The sequence below is a fragment of the Salvelinus fontinalis genome, chromosome 7 (assembly GCF_029448725.1).
Source record: "Salvelinus fontinalis isolate EN_2023a chromosome 7, ASM2944872v1, whole genome shotgun sequence".
Lineage (NCBI taxonomy): Eukaryota > Metazoa > Chordata > Actinopteri > Salmoniformes > Salmonidae > Salvelinus > Salvelinus fontinalis.
In genome coordinates, this window is record NC_074671.1 from 29,686,844 (window position 1) to 29,706,657 (window position 19,814).

General features: G+C 43.4%; 1 protein-coding gene across 4 annotated transcripts in view; it reads left to right on the forward strand.

Annotated features, from left to right (window-relative positions):
- Nucleotides 1–4,032: 4,032 nt before the first annotated feature.
- Nucleotides 4,033–19,814, forward strand: part of LOC129859362 (arf-GAP with SH3 domain, ANK repeat and PH domain-containing protein 1-like) — a 69,538-nt gene continuing 53,756 nt past the window's right edge. For all 4 annotated transcript variants that reach the window (XM_055929058.1, XM_055929061.1, XM_055929060.1 and 1 more), the window contains exon 1: nt 4,033–4,723. In XM_055929058.1, the coding sequence (XP_055785033.1) occupies nt 4,598–4,723 (126 nt within the window). In that variant the 5' untranslated portion in view covers nt 4,033–4,597. The remainder of the gene's footprint in view (nt 4,724–19,814) is intronic.

The following is a 19,814-nucleotide window of genomic DNA, read 5'->3' on the forward strand; positions in this document are numbered from 1 at the left end:
GTTCATAACGAGCTAGGTCAAACGCAGTCTATGCTTAATTTTCAGTCAAGACATTTCGGATAATGATTTGTTATCATTTTAACCTCTAATCATTGTCTTTATATACAGTACCAGTCAAAAGTTTGGACACACCTACTCATTCAAGGGTTTTATTTATTTATACTATTTTCTACATTGTAGAATAATAGTGAAGACATCATAACTATGAAATAACATATATGAAATCATGTAGTAACCAAAAAGTGTTAAACAAATCCAAATGTTTTAGATTCTTCAAAGTAGCCACCCTTTCCCTTGATGACAGCTTTGCACACTCTTGGCATTCTCTCAACCAGCTTCACCTGGAATGCTTTTCCAACAGTCTTGAAGGAGTTCACACATATGCTGAGCACTTGTTGGCTGCTTTTCCTTCACTTTGCAGTCCAACTCAACCCAATCCATCTCAATTGGGTTGAGGTCAGGTGATTGTGGAGGCCAGGTCATTTGATGCCGCACTCCATCACTCTCCTTCTTGGTCAAATAGCCCTTGCACAGCCTGGAGGTGTGTTGGGTCATTGTCCTGTCATTGTCCTGTTCCACTAAGCGCAAATCAGATGGGATGGTGTATCGCCTGTAGAATGCTGTGGTAGCCGTGCTGATTAAGTGTGCCTTGAATTCTAAATAAAAAACGGACAGTGTCACCAGCAAAGCACCCCCACACAGTCATACCTCCTCATCCATGCTTCATGGTGGGAACTACACATGCAGAGATCATCCGCTCACCTACTTTGCGTCTCACAAAAGCACGGTCAGACAGTCACCACAGTGAAAAACAGGACAATTACTGGAACAACCCATAAAAAGTATACATTTTTTCCCAATAATTAACTCTTAGTTTTTGTAAAATAAATAAACATTTTTAACAAGGACAATTGGGGTTGTGGTTGTCATCAATAACCACGTAAAAATAATATGGCTCAGTTGGTAGAGCATGGCGCTTGCAATGCCAGGGTTGTGGGTTTGATTCCCACAGGGAACCTGTATGCACTCACTACTGTAAGAGTGTCTGCTAAATGACTCAAATGTAAATGTAATAGCCTTGACAAACAGCTTTACTTTCACCCTGTTCAGTGGTATGACCAATGATTTATACATTCACCGGACAGTTTATTAGGTACACCCATCTAGTATTGGGTCGGACCTCTTTGCCTCCAGAACAGCCTAAATTATTTGTGGAATGGATTCTACAAGTCGGAAACGTTCCACAGGGATGCTGGTCCATGCTGACGCAATGGCACCACGCAGTTGCTGCAGATTGGACGGTGGTACGCCACCAGCCTGTTCCTTTGACACCAGGCAGGATGGGTCCATGGGCTCATGCTGCTTACGCCAAAACCTGACTCTGCCATCAGCCTGACGCAACAGGTACCAGGATTTGTCGGATCACGCAATGTTTTTCTTTTACACTCCTCAATTGTCCAGTGTTGGTGATTACGTGCCCACTGGAGCAGTTTCTTCTAGTTTTTAGCTGATATGAGTGGAACCCAGTGCTGCAATAGCCCATCCGTGACAAGGATCTTCGAGTTGTGCTTTCCGAGATGCCGTTTTGCACACCACTGTTGTATTGCGCCGTTATTTGTCTGATGGTGGCATGCCTGTTAGCTTGCATGATTCTTGCCATTGTCCTTTGACCTCTCTCATAAACGAGCTGATTTTGCCCACAGGTCTGCCGCTTGTTGCACTATTCTCGGGACACCCTAGACACTGTCATGCGTGAAAAAGCTAGGAGGGCTTGCACCTATGATCATACCACACTCAAAGTCATTTAGGTCACTCATTTTGCCTATTCTAACATTCAATCGAACAGTTACTGAATGTCCCGAAGCCTGTCTGCCTGCTTTATATAGCAAGACACGGCCACTTGACTTACTGTCTGTAAGAGCTTTTCAATTTCCGTGAATGGGGTGGTGTACCCAAAAAACTGGCCAGTGAGTGTATATACACTCGATAACTGATAGGGGGCGCTGTGTTGTAAAAAAAAAAAAAAAAAAAACATTTTGGAAGCTATAGAAATGCATGTATTACTGTCTACTTTCGTTTTTGACACATTTATTCTATAATAGACACCTTAATGCATAATTTAAAATTATATTATGTGAGCTTAACATAAAAATAAAAACATATATTAAAACATTTTCCTTCAAGTATAATTTTTTTGAGATGACTTATGTTACTGTTCCCACTACAACAACAAAATACTTACATACATGTAATTTTGTCCTTGAAAGATTTAATTGAAATACTGTAGAATTCCATTCATTCCTATGGAGGACTGCTCCTACTGGAGAGTGCCATCTGAAATATGGCCGACCAGTGGCTTCAAAGCCTCTCAATGGCCAATACATAGCATCAACAATTCAGGGTTTATATACATCATTGGGTACAACAGCTGTAGTTAAAATCAGCTCGAGGGAGCGAGGAAACTTCTTGGCTTTTTCTGTTTACCTAGATCCCACATTTCCTGTTTGAGTGCCTTCTGGGTTTCCTCAGTTCCTGTAGGCCTACCATTAGATCCAGCTCATTGTAAGTGGCTATTTTCCTGCTCACATGGCGGGTTTCTCCCTTCCTGCCCGCACTGTGACTGATCTTCACGGGATCCATTGCTAGAGGACATCACTCTCTCCTTTCAGCTCTTAAGTTAAAAGTATAGCCATTACTGAACCCCTGTTGGATGACTATTCAAAATGAGCCTGATATGATGCGCCCAGCAAGTATTCTCTTCTGTATCAATCAAGAGGACATTCACTCTGTTCAGATTCCAAATTTGATGTGCATCGATTTCGGTAAGTTGAGGCGTGGCGTAAAGCCCATATTCTTATTTTTCTTTGGAATATGAGTGCTCTTGAAAGGTTTAGAGATGGAAATGATATTATTTTCAGTCTGAAGTCCGAAATTAGAACTTTTATGTTGGCTAACAAATGAACCTATTCAAATATATTTATTACTGTATGCAAAACAATGCTTTCTCATCAGAGTACTATTCCTGTGTTGTAAAATTATTTATGAATATACTATTAGTTGCCTATAGGCATTTTTTATACAAAGTTTGTGTTGTTGTGTTATCTTGATTCTTCCCCCGGCTATACCACCATCTCTGATGTCTAGAGAGACAGAACTCTGCTCATGTGATTCTTATTTGATTTAGGTTATAAGGTGACAGTCAAGTCATGAGATCCTCCTCTTCCCGTCCGTCAAATTTCTCATCTAAAGATTCTTTATGGAATCCGAGTCGGTAAGACCCTCTAAATTCTGTTGATACTGAAACATTGTATCACCTCATAATATTCAGAGACTATTCTCTTGTGTCTAAAATCCTTAAATCATATTTCTTTGTGGTATTGCTTTAGTCTGGTAGTAAGTGTAAATTGACTAAGAGCCTATCATATCTGATTGAACAATTTTATTATTCACCACCAATGTTTTTTCTCAATGTTGCACTGCTAAAATTACAGGAATTCCAAGACTACAGGCACACACTTCAATGTAATTTACCATCACTGTTTTACCTATGGATGAATATTTTTCAGACCTCGTACCTTAACTCAATAGATCTGATAAGTATTTATAGACTGCAATTCCCCAATAATAAATACACGAGCCACCATTGAGTTTTTTCAATCAGCTAAATTATGTTTTAATGCGTTTCTTTAGGCTTCAATTAATATAAACTATTTTACATGTTTATAATTAAGTACCATTTTTTATTAATAACACAGTAGTACAGTCAATTGGTATTTGTAAATATATATCTCATTGGTAAATATATATAGGCAGATAGGCTATTATGATCATAAACAATACTGTCCATAGTATAGGCCAAATAGAGTCTTAGAATATTAATTATTGGACACATTTTCCTTTTCACATAGCATATTATTCGATGACTTCAGTACACCCTCGAATAGCGGTAGTTTTTACTGCGGATTGTCTCTGAGTATTATGTCCGAGATCATAGACATGCGCAGAGTTCTTCCTTGTTTGTCTCCGTCATCAGAGGTGGGTGAGAGAGAGAGCGAGAGAGCGGGAGGGAGAGTGGTTGTGAATGTCAAGACAGCGTTGCATTCGAAAGAGAAACGGAGAGAAGAGAAGAAAAGAGACGAAATTCAGAAATTGGAGAGAGCACATATTATAATTGATTACATAGAAAGATTTCTGATTGTAGAAAATATTATCGGGAAAGTATCCTATTGAACATCAGCAAAACATGATGGAATCCGCTATTCTATTTTACAGCAAGGCAGCATAGGACAGTAATTAAGCGATTGTGTTTTGGTTATTTGCGCAAGGGATTCGGGCGAGAGGAGAAGAGAGCAAGGGGAGAATTTGTGTCCATTCCCGTTTCCCTTGGGGACAGTGAAGTCATAGGAGAACCAAACAAGTAATTCGAGAAGAGACGCATTTTTGTAATTTCGCTATCTAGTTAGTATCCTGAACTATCAGTTTTCCACCCAGTTACACACGGTTAGACATCACGTAATTTTCCTCGGTAGTTGTTTTTTCATGATTTAGGATTTTCTCAACAATTCTTGCCATCTTCTGGGCGATTCCCTGCTGAAGGATGCCTGATCAAATATCGGTGTCCGAATTTCTCTCGGAGACAACCGAGGACTACAATTCTCCTACCACATCCAGCTTCACGACCCGTTTGCAGAGCTGTAGGAACACAGTCAACATTCTGGAAGAGGTAAGGCCACATCATGTTATAACATTGAGTCAGCCATGGCTGCAGATGGAATTGCGTGCAAGAGCGACCATTGCGCATTGATGAATCATGCCACCACAGATATGACATAGGTTCAGGAGGCACAGGCTACTTAAATTATACAATGCATGTTATTATCCTAAACTCCATATTGTGGTTGCAGGGTCCAGAGTTGGTCGTTCAAATAGACTCTGCATCTGTGTCCTAATGCCCAAGCCAATGCCCAAAGTTGTACTGTATTCTGCAGAATAACCTCAGAAAGTGTCCTACACAGAGAGCACAAGGACCATGTTATAATACATGTCTGTTTACTGTCCCTTACAGGCGTTGAGATCAGTTCTTTGTCGCTGTACAATCCCAGGCTATTAGAAGCAAAATGGCCTATTTAAAGCAGTTCATATGCATCCTATTCTTTCCAAGCCGAATCATTTGAACATGTGTCGTAAAAACTCCCACAAAGACCTACTGTCCTAGAACTTAGTAGTTACATTGTTACAACATGCAATAATGGTGTCCAAAGGATCAGCACAATTGGGGTTCGCTTTTATAGTGTAGTGATGATGTCATGATGGCCTTCTGTGGTTTGCTCACACTACACTATGTTAATTCTGTGCAGTTCGATTGAGCTAGTTTTTCTCCGACTGCTGCTGGCTGGTGTTGCCAGGCAGAGGGGGAGGATTGGGTAGGATAGAGGAGAGGGAAGGGAGGGAGGGTGTGTTTTAGGCCTACAGCTTGCTGGTCTCTCTCTGTTGCATAACTCTGAGCAGAGCAGCCAGGCTGTAGCATTGGAGTGTGCTGGCTGTCTCCACACAGAGTGGGGGTAGGGATGGATGGATGGAGCAGCAAACCCTCCAGCCTCCAGCCACTCTCTGACAGAGATATTGACATTTACAGTGATTCTGATTCAGAATGTCTCCCGCCACACATATGGTGTTAACATCAGCCTGATTCTAAACCTCCTAAGCCTGTTCTTACAATCACAATCAGTGGTGGAAGAGCTCACAGGCAAGTAGCCTACACACGCACGCACGCACGCACGCACACACACACACACACACACACACACACACACAGGATTGCACGTCTGATCAGTGAGGTGAGTGTATTTAGGTGAATCCGGGTGGAGACCATGGAGAGCAATGTATCCTCAGCCCACCCCCATCTGCACTGGCTTTACCATGACATAATGGGACAACAAAGAAGGGCAGCAGCATGCCCTGTTAAAACCGACACATTACCTAATTTCATTACCTCATTTTTTTCATTGATCTATGTTTCTCTTGAAGTCACTGGTTTAATGTTCTCATATAGTGTATATAAAATGGCAGCCATGGCAGATGATCAATGCTGATAATCATTAATCTCCCTCTCCATGTTATCTCAGTATGTATCCCAAATGGCACCCTATTCTCTAAATAGTGCAACTACTTCTGGTCAAAGGTAGTGCACTACATAAGGAATAGAGTGCCATTTGGAGCGCAGGAACAGTGTCAGTGGTTTCATCTTCCATTTATGAAGGAGGCAGGAGAGAGAGAGCAGTTCCTGAGATCTTTCGGAGATTCCCGAATTTGAATCCGCTGCGTCAGTGCAACTCCTTCAAGCTAAGAGACAGTGGATTGTCACGTGCTCTGCTGTCATGTGCTCCACTGTCATGTGCTCTACTGTCATGTGCTCTACTGTCATGTACTCTAGTGCCAGGCGTGCTGAGGACTAAAGAAAGGTGTTAGGATGTTGCTGCATCCTCTGGAAATGAGGCTGAAGAAACACCGTGAAGTAGCCGAGAGCTTTGGTTTCACATGAATAACATCTCTGTTTATAGAGATTTATAGGACAATCTCTGTTTATTGTTTCTCACCCAATAGTGATGGACATGTTATTATCAGTTATTACAACAAGTGTCCTCAAGGAAACTAAAGTCCTTCCCATAGAAAGAGCCATAGTAACTCGACTTTACAGTATGCTTAAATGACCAATGATATTTTTTTTCTTTTTTTCTTTTACCTTTATTTAACTAGGTAAGTCAGTTAAGAGCAAATTCTTACTTTCAATGACGGCCTGGGAACAGTGCCTTGTTCAGGGGCAGAACGACAGATTTATACCTTGTCAGCTCGGCGATTCGATCTTGCAACCTCTCGGTTACTATCTAATCTACATGATAGTACATGATATCTTCATGTTAGTACATGATAGTACATGCTGCATGGTTGTTCGAAATGGGTGACACATTTTTGCATTATGTGTCACAGCGTAATATGCAGAATGGCTGGTCATGGCCTATGTGGCATAGCATTTAGAAGTTCCACCCGTCTCTCTCCGAAGGTTTATAGTACAATAATAGAAGAATCTGTACAACCGAGCCATGTTTATTCTCATTTTACATGACGCTCTTCTCCAGAGCGACTTACAGGAGCAATCCGTGCCAAAGTGCACATCGACAGATTTTTCACCTAGTCAGCTTGGGGATTCGAACCATCAACCTTTCTGTTACTGGCCCAACGCTCTCAACCGCTAGGCTACCTGCTGCTTCTCCACACAGAGCACATTTTTGTTCGTTTAGTGTAACAAGGAAAGGCTTGCGTCATGGATCACCTCTCTGGCTCTGTGCCTCCCAGCTCAGAGAGAGAGAGACTGCAAAACAAACTAAAAACATCTGTTGGAAGAGCCGCCATGTGCGCCCGGCCCGGGCTGCAGCAGTAACCACTCTGGAATTGTAGTCCGGATCACATGATACATTATACTGGCCACAAAAGAGCAGCAACGTATAATCTTTCTTATTTAAACAGACAAGAGGCCATAGAATCAAGCTTTTCCCGAAACATTGATCTAAAATCAGTAGAGAGCAGGAGACCTCGCCAGGGTCCTGCCCTGGGATACTACATACACCTTCCAGATGGCATTCCTCCTCACTTTATGGATTTCCAACTCTGTAAAAGTTCAGCAGTATTGCCATGGTCTCTGAAAAGAGTCAGGGCGAAAAATGTTGGCCATGTAGCATTTGAAGAGATCCCACCAAAGATGCTAAAGTAGGCCTATTTGGTTTGTGCCAAATTTTCACCATAACCAGTGAGGCAAATTGGGAGGCTATTCTCTCATTCTCTCTTCAGAAAAGGTAAAGAATTCCCATAATAACCTTCCCATCTTCATTCACTTGGTTTAAGTGCAGTGCACTTAGAAAGCCATACCCCAGGACTTACTGCTCCTGTCATCATTACAGACCTTCCAATGTCTCTCTGTTTCTCCAAGTCATTTTCCCAGTATGTTGACGAGGTAAATTATGCAAAGGTACAGGGTGAATATTTAATGGTGTAACCTGAGGAGGAGAGCTGACCTGCCGGAGGAAGACAACAGTTGTCAGCCTCCCTCCTCAGGCGTCTCAACACAGTGAGTCATATAAAAGGTGTAGAGGGGGAGATGCAGCGACATCAAAACTTCTTACTTCAACTCCACACCTGAATTATTTATGGGTGGCTGCTTGGAGAGACAAAGATGTTCACGATTCCCCTCCTCAAAGCAGCACTGTCCTTATTAACGCAACCCAGTTTGCCCAGTCACAACAGGGAAAAGCTCCCCTGCCTACAGTGCATTTGAAAAGTATTTAGACCCCTTGACTTTTTCCACATTTTGTTACGTTACAGCCTTATTCTAAAATTGATTAAATAGTTTTTCCCCCTCATCAATCATAATGACAAAGCAAAAACAGGTTTTTAGATTTTTTTCAAATTTATTTTAAAACAATTTAAAAAAGAAATATGACATTTACATAACTATTCAGACCCTTTACTCAGTTGAAGCACCTTTGGCAGCGATTACAGCCTCGACTCTTTTTGGGTATGACTCTACAAGCTTGCCAAGCTCTCCCATTCTTCTCTGCAGATTCTCTCAAGCTCTGTCAGGTTGGATGAGGAGCGTCGCTGCACAGCTATTTTCAGGTCTCTCCAGAGATGTTCGATCAGGTTCAAGTACGGGCTCTGGCTGGGCCACTCAAGGACATTCAGAGACTTGTCCCGAAGCCCCTCCTGCGTTGCCTTGGGTGTGTGCTTAGGGTCGTTGTCCTGTTGGAAAGTGAACCTTTGGTTTCGTCAGACCAAAGAAACTTGTTTCTCATGGTCTAAGAGTCCTTTAGGTGCCTTTTGGCAAACTCCAAGTGGGCTGTCATGTGCTTTTTACTGAGGAGTGGCTTCCGTCTGGCCACTCTACTATAAAGGCCTGATTGGTGGAGTGCTGCAGAGATGGTTGTCTGTCTGGAAGGTTCTCCCATTTCCACAGAGGAACTCTGGAGCTCTGTCAGAGTGACTATCGGGTTGTTGGTCACCTCCCTGACCAAGGCCCTTCTCCCCCGATTGCTCAGTTTGGCCGGGCGACCAGCTCTAGGAAGAGTCTTGGTGGTTCCAAACTTCTTCCATTTAAGAATGATGGAGGCCACTGTGTTCTTGGGGAACTTCAATTCTGCAGACATTTTTTGGTACCCTTCCCCAGATCTGTGCCTCGTCACAATCCTGTCTCAGAGCTCTACGGACAATTCCTTCGACCTCATGGCTTGGTTTTTGCTCTGTCATGCACTGTCAACTGTGGGACCTTTATATAGACAGGTGTGTGGCTTTCCATATCATGTCCAATCAATTGAATTAACCACAGGTGGACTCCAAGTTGTAGAAACATCTCAAGATGATCAATGGAACAGGATGCACCTGAGCTCAATTTCGAGTCTCATAGCAAAGAGTCTGAATACTTATGTAAATAAGGTATTTCAGTTTTTTATTTTTGTCAAAATTTGTAAAACAAAAATCTAGAAACCTGTTTTCGTTTTCTCATTATGGGGTATTGTGATTGATGAGAACATGTTTAATTTCATATGTTTTAGAATAAGGCTGTAATGTATCAAAATGTGGGAAAACTTAAGGGGTCTGAATACTTTCCGAATGCACCGTATGTTTACTGTTTATATTTGGATCAGTGCTAAAACGAAATAGGAAATAACTGCAGCCGCGTACTAATGCTGTACACGTCTTGCATAACAGGAAGTGACATCATTATGGTGTTGAGGGCAGTAATGGAATCTGGTATGGTTAATCCACTACTGTGCCCAACAATACACGAGGAATGTTCTGAAGAATGGTTTGAAAATATTCATGCTCATCTGCAATTTAATTCCCTGAAAGGTTCAGAAAAATGTGTAGAAGAGGACTTTATGTACAGGCAGGCTTTAGTTAAGCTTCTCTTCCTTTGTTAGGGAAATCGTAAGAAGATGTTGGCTTTTTCTAATGGAAAACTTGTAGTTCCAACTTGCCCTGATCTTGGCATCTTTGAGTTAGTCTCTTCTTATCCAACATGACTGAATCATGAACATTCGGGACAACCAGCCAGCCAGACTCCCTTGTGAGGCCCTCCCTTGTCTCTGCCCTACAGATGGTGCTTTGCATCATTGCGTTAGCTTTTTAAACCAGGGAGAAACATCGCCTGGAACACAAGGGAAACCCTCAGTGGATTTGCATTCCTCTGAGCATGCCTCTCACACCACATCAGTGGGGAAGTGTGAGGACAAATCTTTGTCTTTTCATAGTCATCTTATTCAAACACTGTGAATTTCTTGGCAGCTACAATTAAACATTTATTTCTTCCATCTTGCATTTTGGGGACATCAGATGAGTGACTTTTTGTCAAATTGATGTCAGTTTCCACCTGGCGAAGAGTGAAATTGATAGTGTGCTATCTTGTCAAAAGGACACAATTGGATGGTTTCAATTGAATACTGATTCCCCCCAGCCATTTCAGTGGTGTTAAGCTATGAGAGAGACAGTTTTGCTGTCATTCTGACCTGAGGAGACTGTCAGCATCTGACATGAATTGGACAAATAGTCGTGTTGCTTGCTCTTCAGTAGAATGAAAGAGAAAAATTGCACCTCTGTTGACAGGTGCTAATTGTACTGCTCATGAGAGGATTTAAGGACCACAGCATAGACACACAGACAGACAGTCTACACACAGCATTAGGATTTATGATAGCATCAGGACAGTGTTTCCGTTAGCCGGTAATAGTCAGCTTTTGGCCTACATATATATTTTTTTAAGTCAATAAATCACATTCCTGCTGGCCAACTGTCCGAGAGAAGAAGGAAAAAAATCCCATTGCGAAATAATGCTTTTTAAACTATTCATTGATGGAAATACCAGTCGATGGCAATACATTTGACTGGCCATGCTTATTGTGTATAGATTGATTCACATCATTTTGTGGAATTAAATTGGCGTGTGTGTACAGTATATTCATTATGTACCTTATTTATCACACTTGTACAGCATATAGATAGCGAAAAATCTGTCAGACAGCATGGGAGCTGCTGCTACAGCATCTCACAGAGCAAATGCGTGTTCTCCCGTTAATTGCATTACGGAACGAACATTTGCACGTATCCCAGGCCTGCTGCGCTTATAATGTGAAGAAATAATAGCTTATCAAAATTTTAAGCTAAACATTCTGATCTGTTGCATCAGCCTCATCGTAAAGAAAAAATGTATGTAGACTAGGCCTACTGGTTGTATGAATTTGGGATCTATCGTCCCACAACTGTCCCAGAATCTGTTTGGAACAGGCTATTTCTTCCTCGACAAGCTGACCAATAGAATAGGTCAACCTTTCTACTATAGGGATAGTAGGCTAGTGATTTTGCTGTTCGTTACTCGTCTTGTTGGCTGAGGAAAAGTAAATGTGGACAGTTATTCTAACATCTTCCAAGTGCGCATCAGAATTCGGTTAGAAGGGCCGCACGTCGTTATGAATTAATATGAATTACCATAATCAAAATGTGATTTCTGTCATTCTGAGCAGCGTGGGCGGACCCCCTAATCAGGTTACGCACCCAATGCATTTGCTTCCGGTAAATTTCAATTAAAATGTTGCCGGAAAACCTGCTTCAGGGTCTAATTTACTGAGAAAATCTGCTGCATACCTCAGGATATGTATGACACAACTTAATTTGTGGGCCTCTCGTCCAAACGACATGTAAACGTAACACTGTTGGTCCATGATGACACACATTTGTTTTGACATGTTGTTTACACTTGAAGGAGATTCCATCTCAATTTGCCTGAGTGAGACGCACATGTTTAGCCTCACGTGCAACATATCTAATTAGAAAACGGCATGCACTGCTATCAATCAGCGGATCCATCTGCCAGCCCCCCATATTAAACTGGGAGAGGCTACCCAAGAGCTGTTGGTAAAACATAAAATGGAGACATCAGCTTTTTGAATATCTACCTTTAGCGACAGAATAGGAAACTACACTGCTCAAAAAAATAAAGGGAACACTTAAACAACACAATGTAACTCCAAGTCAATCACACTTCTGTGAAATCAAACTGTCCACTTAGGAAGCAACACTGATTGACAATAAATTTCACATGCTGTTGTGCAAATGGAATAGACAAAAGGTGGAAATTATAGGCAATTAGCAAGACACCCCCCAAAACAGGAGTGATTCTGCAGGTGGTGACCACAGACCACTTCTCAGTTCCTATGCTTCCTGGCTGATGTTTTGGTCACTTTTGAATGCTGGCGGTGCTCTCACTCTAGTGGTAGCATGAGACGGAGTCTACAACCCACACAAGTGGCTCAGGTAGTGCAGTTCATCCAGGATGGCACATCAATGCGAACTGTGGCAAAAAGGTTTGCTGTGTCTGTCAGTGTAGTGTCCAGAGCATGCAGGCGCTACCAGGAGACAGGCCAGTACATCAGCAGACGTGGAGGAGGCCGTAGGAGGGCAACAACCCAGCAGCAGGACCGCTACCTCCGCCTTTGTGCAAGGAGGTGCACTGCCAGCGCCCTGCAAAATGACCTCCAGCAGGCCACAAATGTGCATGTGTCAGCATATGGTCTCACAAGGGGTCTGAGGATCTCATCTCGGTACCTAATGGCAGTCAGGCTACCTCTGGCGAGCACATGGAGGGCTGTGCGGCCCCACAAAGAAATGCCACCCCACACCATGACTGACCCAACGCCAAACCGGTCATGCTGGAGGATGTTGCAGGCAGCAGAACGTTCTCCACGGCGTCTCCAGACTCTGTCACGTCTGTCACACGTGCTCATGTGCTCAGTGTGAACCTGCTTTCATCTGTGAAGAGCACAGGGCGCCAGTGGCGAATTTGCCAATCTTGGTGTTCTCTGGCAAATGCCAAACGTCCTGCACGGGGTTGGGCTGTAAGCACAACCCCCACCTGTGGACGTCGGGCCCTCATACCACCCTCATGGAGTCTGTTTCTGACCGTTTGAGCAGACACATGACATTTGTGGCCTGCTGGAGGTCATTTTTCAGGGCTCTGGCAGTGCACCTCCTTGCACAAAGGCGGAGGTAGCGGTCCTGCTGCTGGGTTGTTGCCCTCCTACGGCCTCCTCCACGTCTGCTGATGTACTGGCCTGTCTCCTGGTAGCGCCTGCATGCTCTGGACACTACACTGACAGACACAGCAAACCTTTTTGCCACAGTTCGCATTGATGTGCCATCCTGGATGAACTGCACTACCTGAGCCACTTGTGTGGGTTGTAGACTCCGTCTCATGCTACCACTAGAGTGAGAGCACCGCCAGCATTCAAAAGTGACCAAAACATCAGCCAGGAAGCATAGGAACTGAGAAGTGGTCTGTGGTCACCACCTGCAGAATCACTCCTGTTTTGGGGGGTGTCTTGCTAATTGCCTATAATTTCCACCTTTTGTCTATTCCATTTGCACAACAGCATGTGAAATTTATTGTCAATCAGTGTTGCTTCCTAAGTGGACAGTTTGATTTCACAGAAGTGTGATTGACTTGGAGTTACATTGTGTTGTTTAAGTGTTCCCTTTATTTTTTTGAGCAGTGTATATCGATTTGGGTTTCTGCTTTTTTTTTTTTTTCATGGTTTTTCTACTTTTCATTGCATTGCACAACCAGCGATGAGAAAGACCTGTTCTAGCCTACATTTTTTGCTTCGGTATGATACAGTTTTCCTATTGAGAACAAGTCATATGAACACTGAATAATTCAAGAGAATTAGACAGGTTTCATCATATCCAGGTTTTACATAACAAAGTGAATGCAGGCTATATGCAGGCTTCTTACCTCAACAACATTCACAACTCAGGACAGATGTGGCTAGCTGAATTATTGATTAAGTTGAGGCTTTTTAGAATTTGTCCCCTGTGTCACATGCAGGCAAATGAAACAGAGCAGTGTTTAGCGGCATATTGCATGACTTGGCTCTCTCACACTGACGGCCCATCACATTTTCCATGCTCGTTCAACCGCATAACAAAAAGTGCAAGCAATAGGCTGTCATATAAAAAGTGCTCGTTAGGTAAACTGTCAGCATTAGAAATCTGACTCATAATCCCCTGAGCGAGGCAGTATCTCCCATGGTAACACAAGGGGGGGTCAAATCGTAGTTCACTGTTTAAAAGTGCCATATAAGCCTATAGTATCTGTTGGCTCTTGTTGCTGAGTTCCATCAGAGAGTGAGAGGAGAATGCTGGCGATCAGGCAGTGGGGGTGTCTGAGTCCATGTCTGAGTCCATTTAACAACAGTGGCCACTCAGTATCCCCCACCCTCCCTTTGCATAAATCAGGGAAAGAGCAGGGATCAGAGCCCTGACAGCCCCACTGCCGGAGCTAAGCCTGGTCAGGGGCTAATCCGCTGTCTACTAATAGCCCTTGATGATATATGCAGTGCAGCTGTGGCAGGAAGAGAAGGTAGGCCAACAGCTGGAAGCCCGGGCCAGAGACTGATTATCCAAATCCCTTGGTCTCTCAGACAGCAAACAAACCAACAAACAAGCAACTGAAACAGCATCCGAACACAAAGCCTAAAACCCTCCCACTGTGAAAGAGGCACACCACAGATAGATTCGAAATATCGCTGGAGGATTTCTTTAAGGAGGTTTGGAAAGGATGTTTTGAGGTCTTAACCGGGTCACAAGACCTCTTCATCCTGAGGCGTGGCAAATTGGCAATGGGATGCATGTCTGAACCAGTGCATGTCTGAAACAAAATAACTTAAATCTGCTTTTCTTTCCCATCATTTATGTGATAATGTACGAGCCCCTCCTCTTCTCTTATGAGTTTGTGAGTGCTTGGGTCAATGGACTTCCTCTAGAACTGGCCTGGGGGTTGGAGGAAGGCAGCGCTGCTCAATGCTCACTGATGCATGCTCCTCTCCTGGCCTGAGGGGGAAATACTCCAAGGCTGACTCTCAGCTTCAAGAGGACACAATGGTGTTGTGCCTTGGACCGTGTGTGTGTTGTCAGCTGGGCACTTGATATAGTGTTTCATCTGAAGTGCTGAACATGCCTGCCAGGGGATGGCTTGTTGGCTCAGATGTGGATTTACACACGCTGGCTCCGTTTGAACGGCAAGGTTTTCCTAGAGCCTACAGAGGTCAATCTGCCCCCCTGGTAGGCCCGGCTCCAGGATGACATGCCCGAGGGGGTATTTTAAATCCATGTGGGGGGGGAGGGGGGGGGGGGGCACAACTAGTATTGTTTTAGAGCTCCAATAAAACAAGGTAGATTGGTCTTTCTACTTCTCATACTGTAGGTACAAAAATGTATATGAAATGTAGCCGTACACAATCAACAAACCGTCGCTTTATATAATAACACACGAAAGATATGCGCCCCCCACTGCAACATGTGTATCGAAAATGCAGCCGTATCTGCAGGAGAAGGCCTGCACATCATTTGCGCCTACCAACACGTGAAGATCAGCTCGATGAGCACCACTAGCTTATCAAAGATTCTGACAGGCTTCGTCGCTTAAACTTCAATAATTACCACTGTAGATTACATTTCTGTCAAATTTGTGGCGCTGCGCAATGAGCGTAATCAAGGCGCCACTTCTCCGTTTATTGTCGTTGTACCTCTGTGCATCTTGGGACAGTATCAAGTTCCAGAAAAGCAAACTAAATCAAACTAAGTGCATATTCTATAGTCTTAGCTGATGTGAAATGTCCTACACCGCAGTAGCTAATTTGAATCTGCCGTGATTAAGAGTAAATGCCCATTCCGATAGGAACTCACACGCACGCCATAGCAAGAGAGCAGGGAGGGGGTGAACAAAGTAGACTGTGTCGTTTTCATGGTATTGACATCACTTTTACAGTAGCCTATCACACAACGACTGTGTAATGCAAATGAATGATAACAGAGTGATTTAGGCTACATGCGGTATTGGTCCTATATACCAAATGTACTAAAATGGAGGCCTGTCTGAAATGCAGCCATATACACAACTACTGTCATTTTGCACACAAGAAAGCATGCGATGTTGAAGAGAAGCCCCACGAAGACTGGTAGACCAAGATGCACTCATTAAAACAGCACACACCGTAACCATCGATTCAGGACCATGGACAGGAGGCTACCGTCAGTCAGCGCGAAGAAAGGGTAACGTTAGATGCACTGCCAATTTGACATCTTAGTCATTTAGTAGACGCTCTTATCCAGAGCGACTTACAGTAGTGAGGGAATACATTTTCATACTTTTTCATACTGGTCCCCCGTGGAAATTGAACCCAAAACCCTGGCGTTGCAAGTGCCATGCTCTACCAACTGAGCCACACGGGACCGAGTTTAACATCACCTCGGAGCACAACCAATAGGCTACATTGGTAATTGTCCCGATACCCGTCAAATAATACAAAGCTGGATGTCTATCAATAACAATGAGAACCGCAAAAGCAAGCATTAAGACATTAAGAATCACAGATAAATCCAAAGATGCATTGAAGTAAAAAACAAAGGCCTAAACTATACATTTCATACAAAAATCCAAACGACCAGTGGGCTTACGTGATGGTTAACCAATGAATGAATAATTCTGGCACGGCAACCAGGGCCATAAAGGTTGTAGCTTACCATTTAGATGAGTTGCAGCCTCCTCCATGCTGTGCTGAACCTCATGAGAAGTTTCTGATTCCATTCTCCTTCCTGGCGAAATGTATTTGTCAGGTCCCTCTCAAATGCCTGCTGGACAAGCTGGGCTGTTCGTTGATGTAACATGCTGAACCTCGGTGGTTGGGCCAGCAGGCTGCCCAGTGAGCTCGGAATCGCTCTTGACATAGGTCCCCCGTTTTTTTTTGCTCTTGGCAGTGTCCAGCCATTTTTGGATACCCATGCTGCTTAGCCAGTTAAAATTATTCAGCACGCCGCTACCCAAATTTACCGAAGCTAGTAGGTACTATTTAGCCTATTATTAGCTGTTGCGATCTGGAAAAGTAAACAACTTTTTTCCCTTCTCTGTGAGAAAAAAACGGTTTATGTAACTACGCCCCGGGTGGGATCCAATGATTTTCCTAAACAAGATAATGAAGGTGGTACCTTATGACATCGCATGGCTAGGTGCCCAATCAGAATGCATTTAGGGATTTTAACAACTAAATATTACATTATTACCCCCCCCCCCCAAATCATGAGCGCGCCCCTGGCAAAGCCTCTGTTCCGGTCTGTGCTACTAGCAGGCCTGACAACACTACATTGGCAAAACTGGGCATTGTGATTCATGTATCATTTGTTATGTTTATGGGGAAACAAAACTGGGGGAGGTGAGGGCACAAATACTATCTGGGTGGTCAATGCCCAGCTTTGCCGCCACGTAGAGCCGGCTCTGCCCCCTGGAACTGCATCAACGCTGCCTTAGGACGGTTGATAGCAACTCGATAACAATGAGAGGAAGTCTTATAACATGAAATTGATGTTGTCTAGCAGGTCTAGGATACACCAATATTTCAGCTATGGCTATCTCCTGAAGGGCTTTAGTTCTTTAGTGACATGTGTCACGAACCGGCTCGAAGTGCATACAAAAAAGGGAGACAACATGGAGACAAGGAATAACAAAATATATTTATTAAATAAAGTAATCTAAATACAATTAACAATGGTGTGTGTAATACATAATCAGTAGTGTAAGTGAGTGTTTTGCATGCATAAATGTGATAATGCAGGGTGTTGAAAGGTGCCAAAGCAAACAACCAAAAGGCCACAAAAATACCACAACAAAATCTATAAAGGTGTCTGCATGGAGAGAGTCTCTCCAATGAATGGGGAAGAGGTGCATTTATCCTGGGACACACCCGAGCCCAGGTGTGTCCCATTTCTCTGACAACACTCCCGGTTCCGCCCACCGACATCCTATTAAGGAAAACAAGAGCAAAGATAAAGAATTCGGCAGACAGAGTGGGAGGGTTTTCACACATTATGCAGTAGAGGGGAGGCCATGTCTGAGGCTGTGAGGACATACTCAGTGAACATATCCCTGTTTGATATTGCCTATTGCTCAAGTGTGTGTCTATCACCATGGCCAGTGGGAATGGATACACCTGTGGTTCTTTCACCCGACGGACTCCCATAATCTGTGAAACTTGATACACGTCCATAGAAAACTCCAAGGAATGCTGTAAAGCGCAGGAATGTAGGCTGCGACTCTGGTACAGGGCTCAAGGCCATGTGGTGTGAAATGGAATGCAACCACTCAGGGACTAGAAATAATACGCTACTTCTGATTGGGTGTTTTATCGAAACGGAGCGAGCGGCTCATTGCTTGGCTGTCACAGCCAGATACCTTTGGATCTACTGCATTGTGGGTTGAGGGCCGGAAGCTGAGGTTGTAGAGATATCCACCAATCACCAATAAGAGGGATAGTAGTGATAATATGGTTACTTTTGAGTTGAACGGTTTGTTTGTGTTACTGGAGGATTTGGTGCTTAGCTTACTGCACTCATACTCTCAGGCCTCATCTCTGACCTACACCACATTAGTGAGAGAGATTCTTAGAGCCTTTTGTGACAGTCGGAATGTTTTCAGATTATTTTCCTCCTGGCTGACGGTGTTATAAATCAATCATAAATTGGCTTGATGGTTGATAACAAAAGAAGGTGTTTGTATTGCATCTAAAATATTTATTTTGAATTAAATAGACGGAGAAGGAATTTAGCTAAGAGGTTTTGTACTTTAAAATGTAAACATTTGCTCAAAAGGAATTTCCTCTTAATCTTTGCTTAAAGGTAACCTCAAGCAACCCTCAAGTTAACTTGCTCTCCATTGTATTCAGGTGAGCGTAAGCAAGCATATCCCATATTTAGTGAAAGGAGGATTTAATCATGAACTTGGTGACTGTCATAATTGAGGTTACTGGGTTGGTGTGGACAGTTGGGTTTATGAGAAAACCTTTGTTTCTCTTGGTCCCGGCAGGCAATTCAGCCTCATGCGGATAGCTTCGTGGTGAATGTTTGCCCTGAAAATCCCTCTGCTCCCCGTGTGATTCTATTCTCACTCCTCTAAATGGAGCTACTTTTGGAGATGTGGCTGATGCTGTCATGTTTTAATCATCAAGGCACTGAGGTACCTCCAGTTCCCAGTCTCAGTTTGTTCCATTCATATGAATAATAATGCATTGGAACTATATCGGGCTGCTTACTGTTCCTCATTTATGAATTATGACTGACTCCAACATGAGATTGATAAAGTTATGCCTGTTTGTGGGCAATGTATACTTCAGTGGTGTATGGCTTGATAGAATACGCTCACAAGAGAAGGATGTAGAGATGTAGGAAGTCACCAGTGTGGTAACACACGATGGCTTGTATACTCCACTTCTCCAGTCCTGACAAGCAGTCAGTCTCCTGTCAACACCGGAAGCTGCCTCACAGTCCTCCTCCATTGCCTGATCACACCAACCACAGCCAAGCCAGCTGAGCAGCCAGCCTCTACTCAACATATGTTCCCTTCCCTGCCCTGCCTCTCTCTCTGGCCAACACCAACAGCTGAGTTAGGGCTAGGACACTCTCCCTAGGCCCTATGACACTCTCTGGCATCAATGATTGGTTCTTGTTCCTAAGTCTCTACAAGTAAAGTACCCTTGTTCCATATGTTAGCCTACTGTATAGAAGAAGTTGTTGCACCACCAATGTCTCTCAAAGTTTACAGTGTTAGGGTCATTGCCTTGCTCTTTAATTTGCAAATTCTATTTTCACTCAACGTCTGGGGTGTGTTATGCTGAGCATTTGGTTCTCTTCAGAAAAGAACCATCCACCCAAAAGCTGCCTTAAAT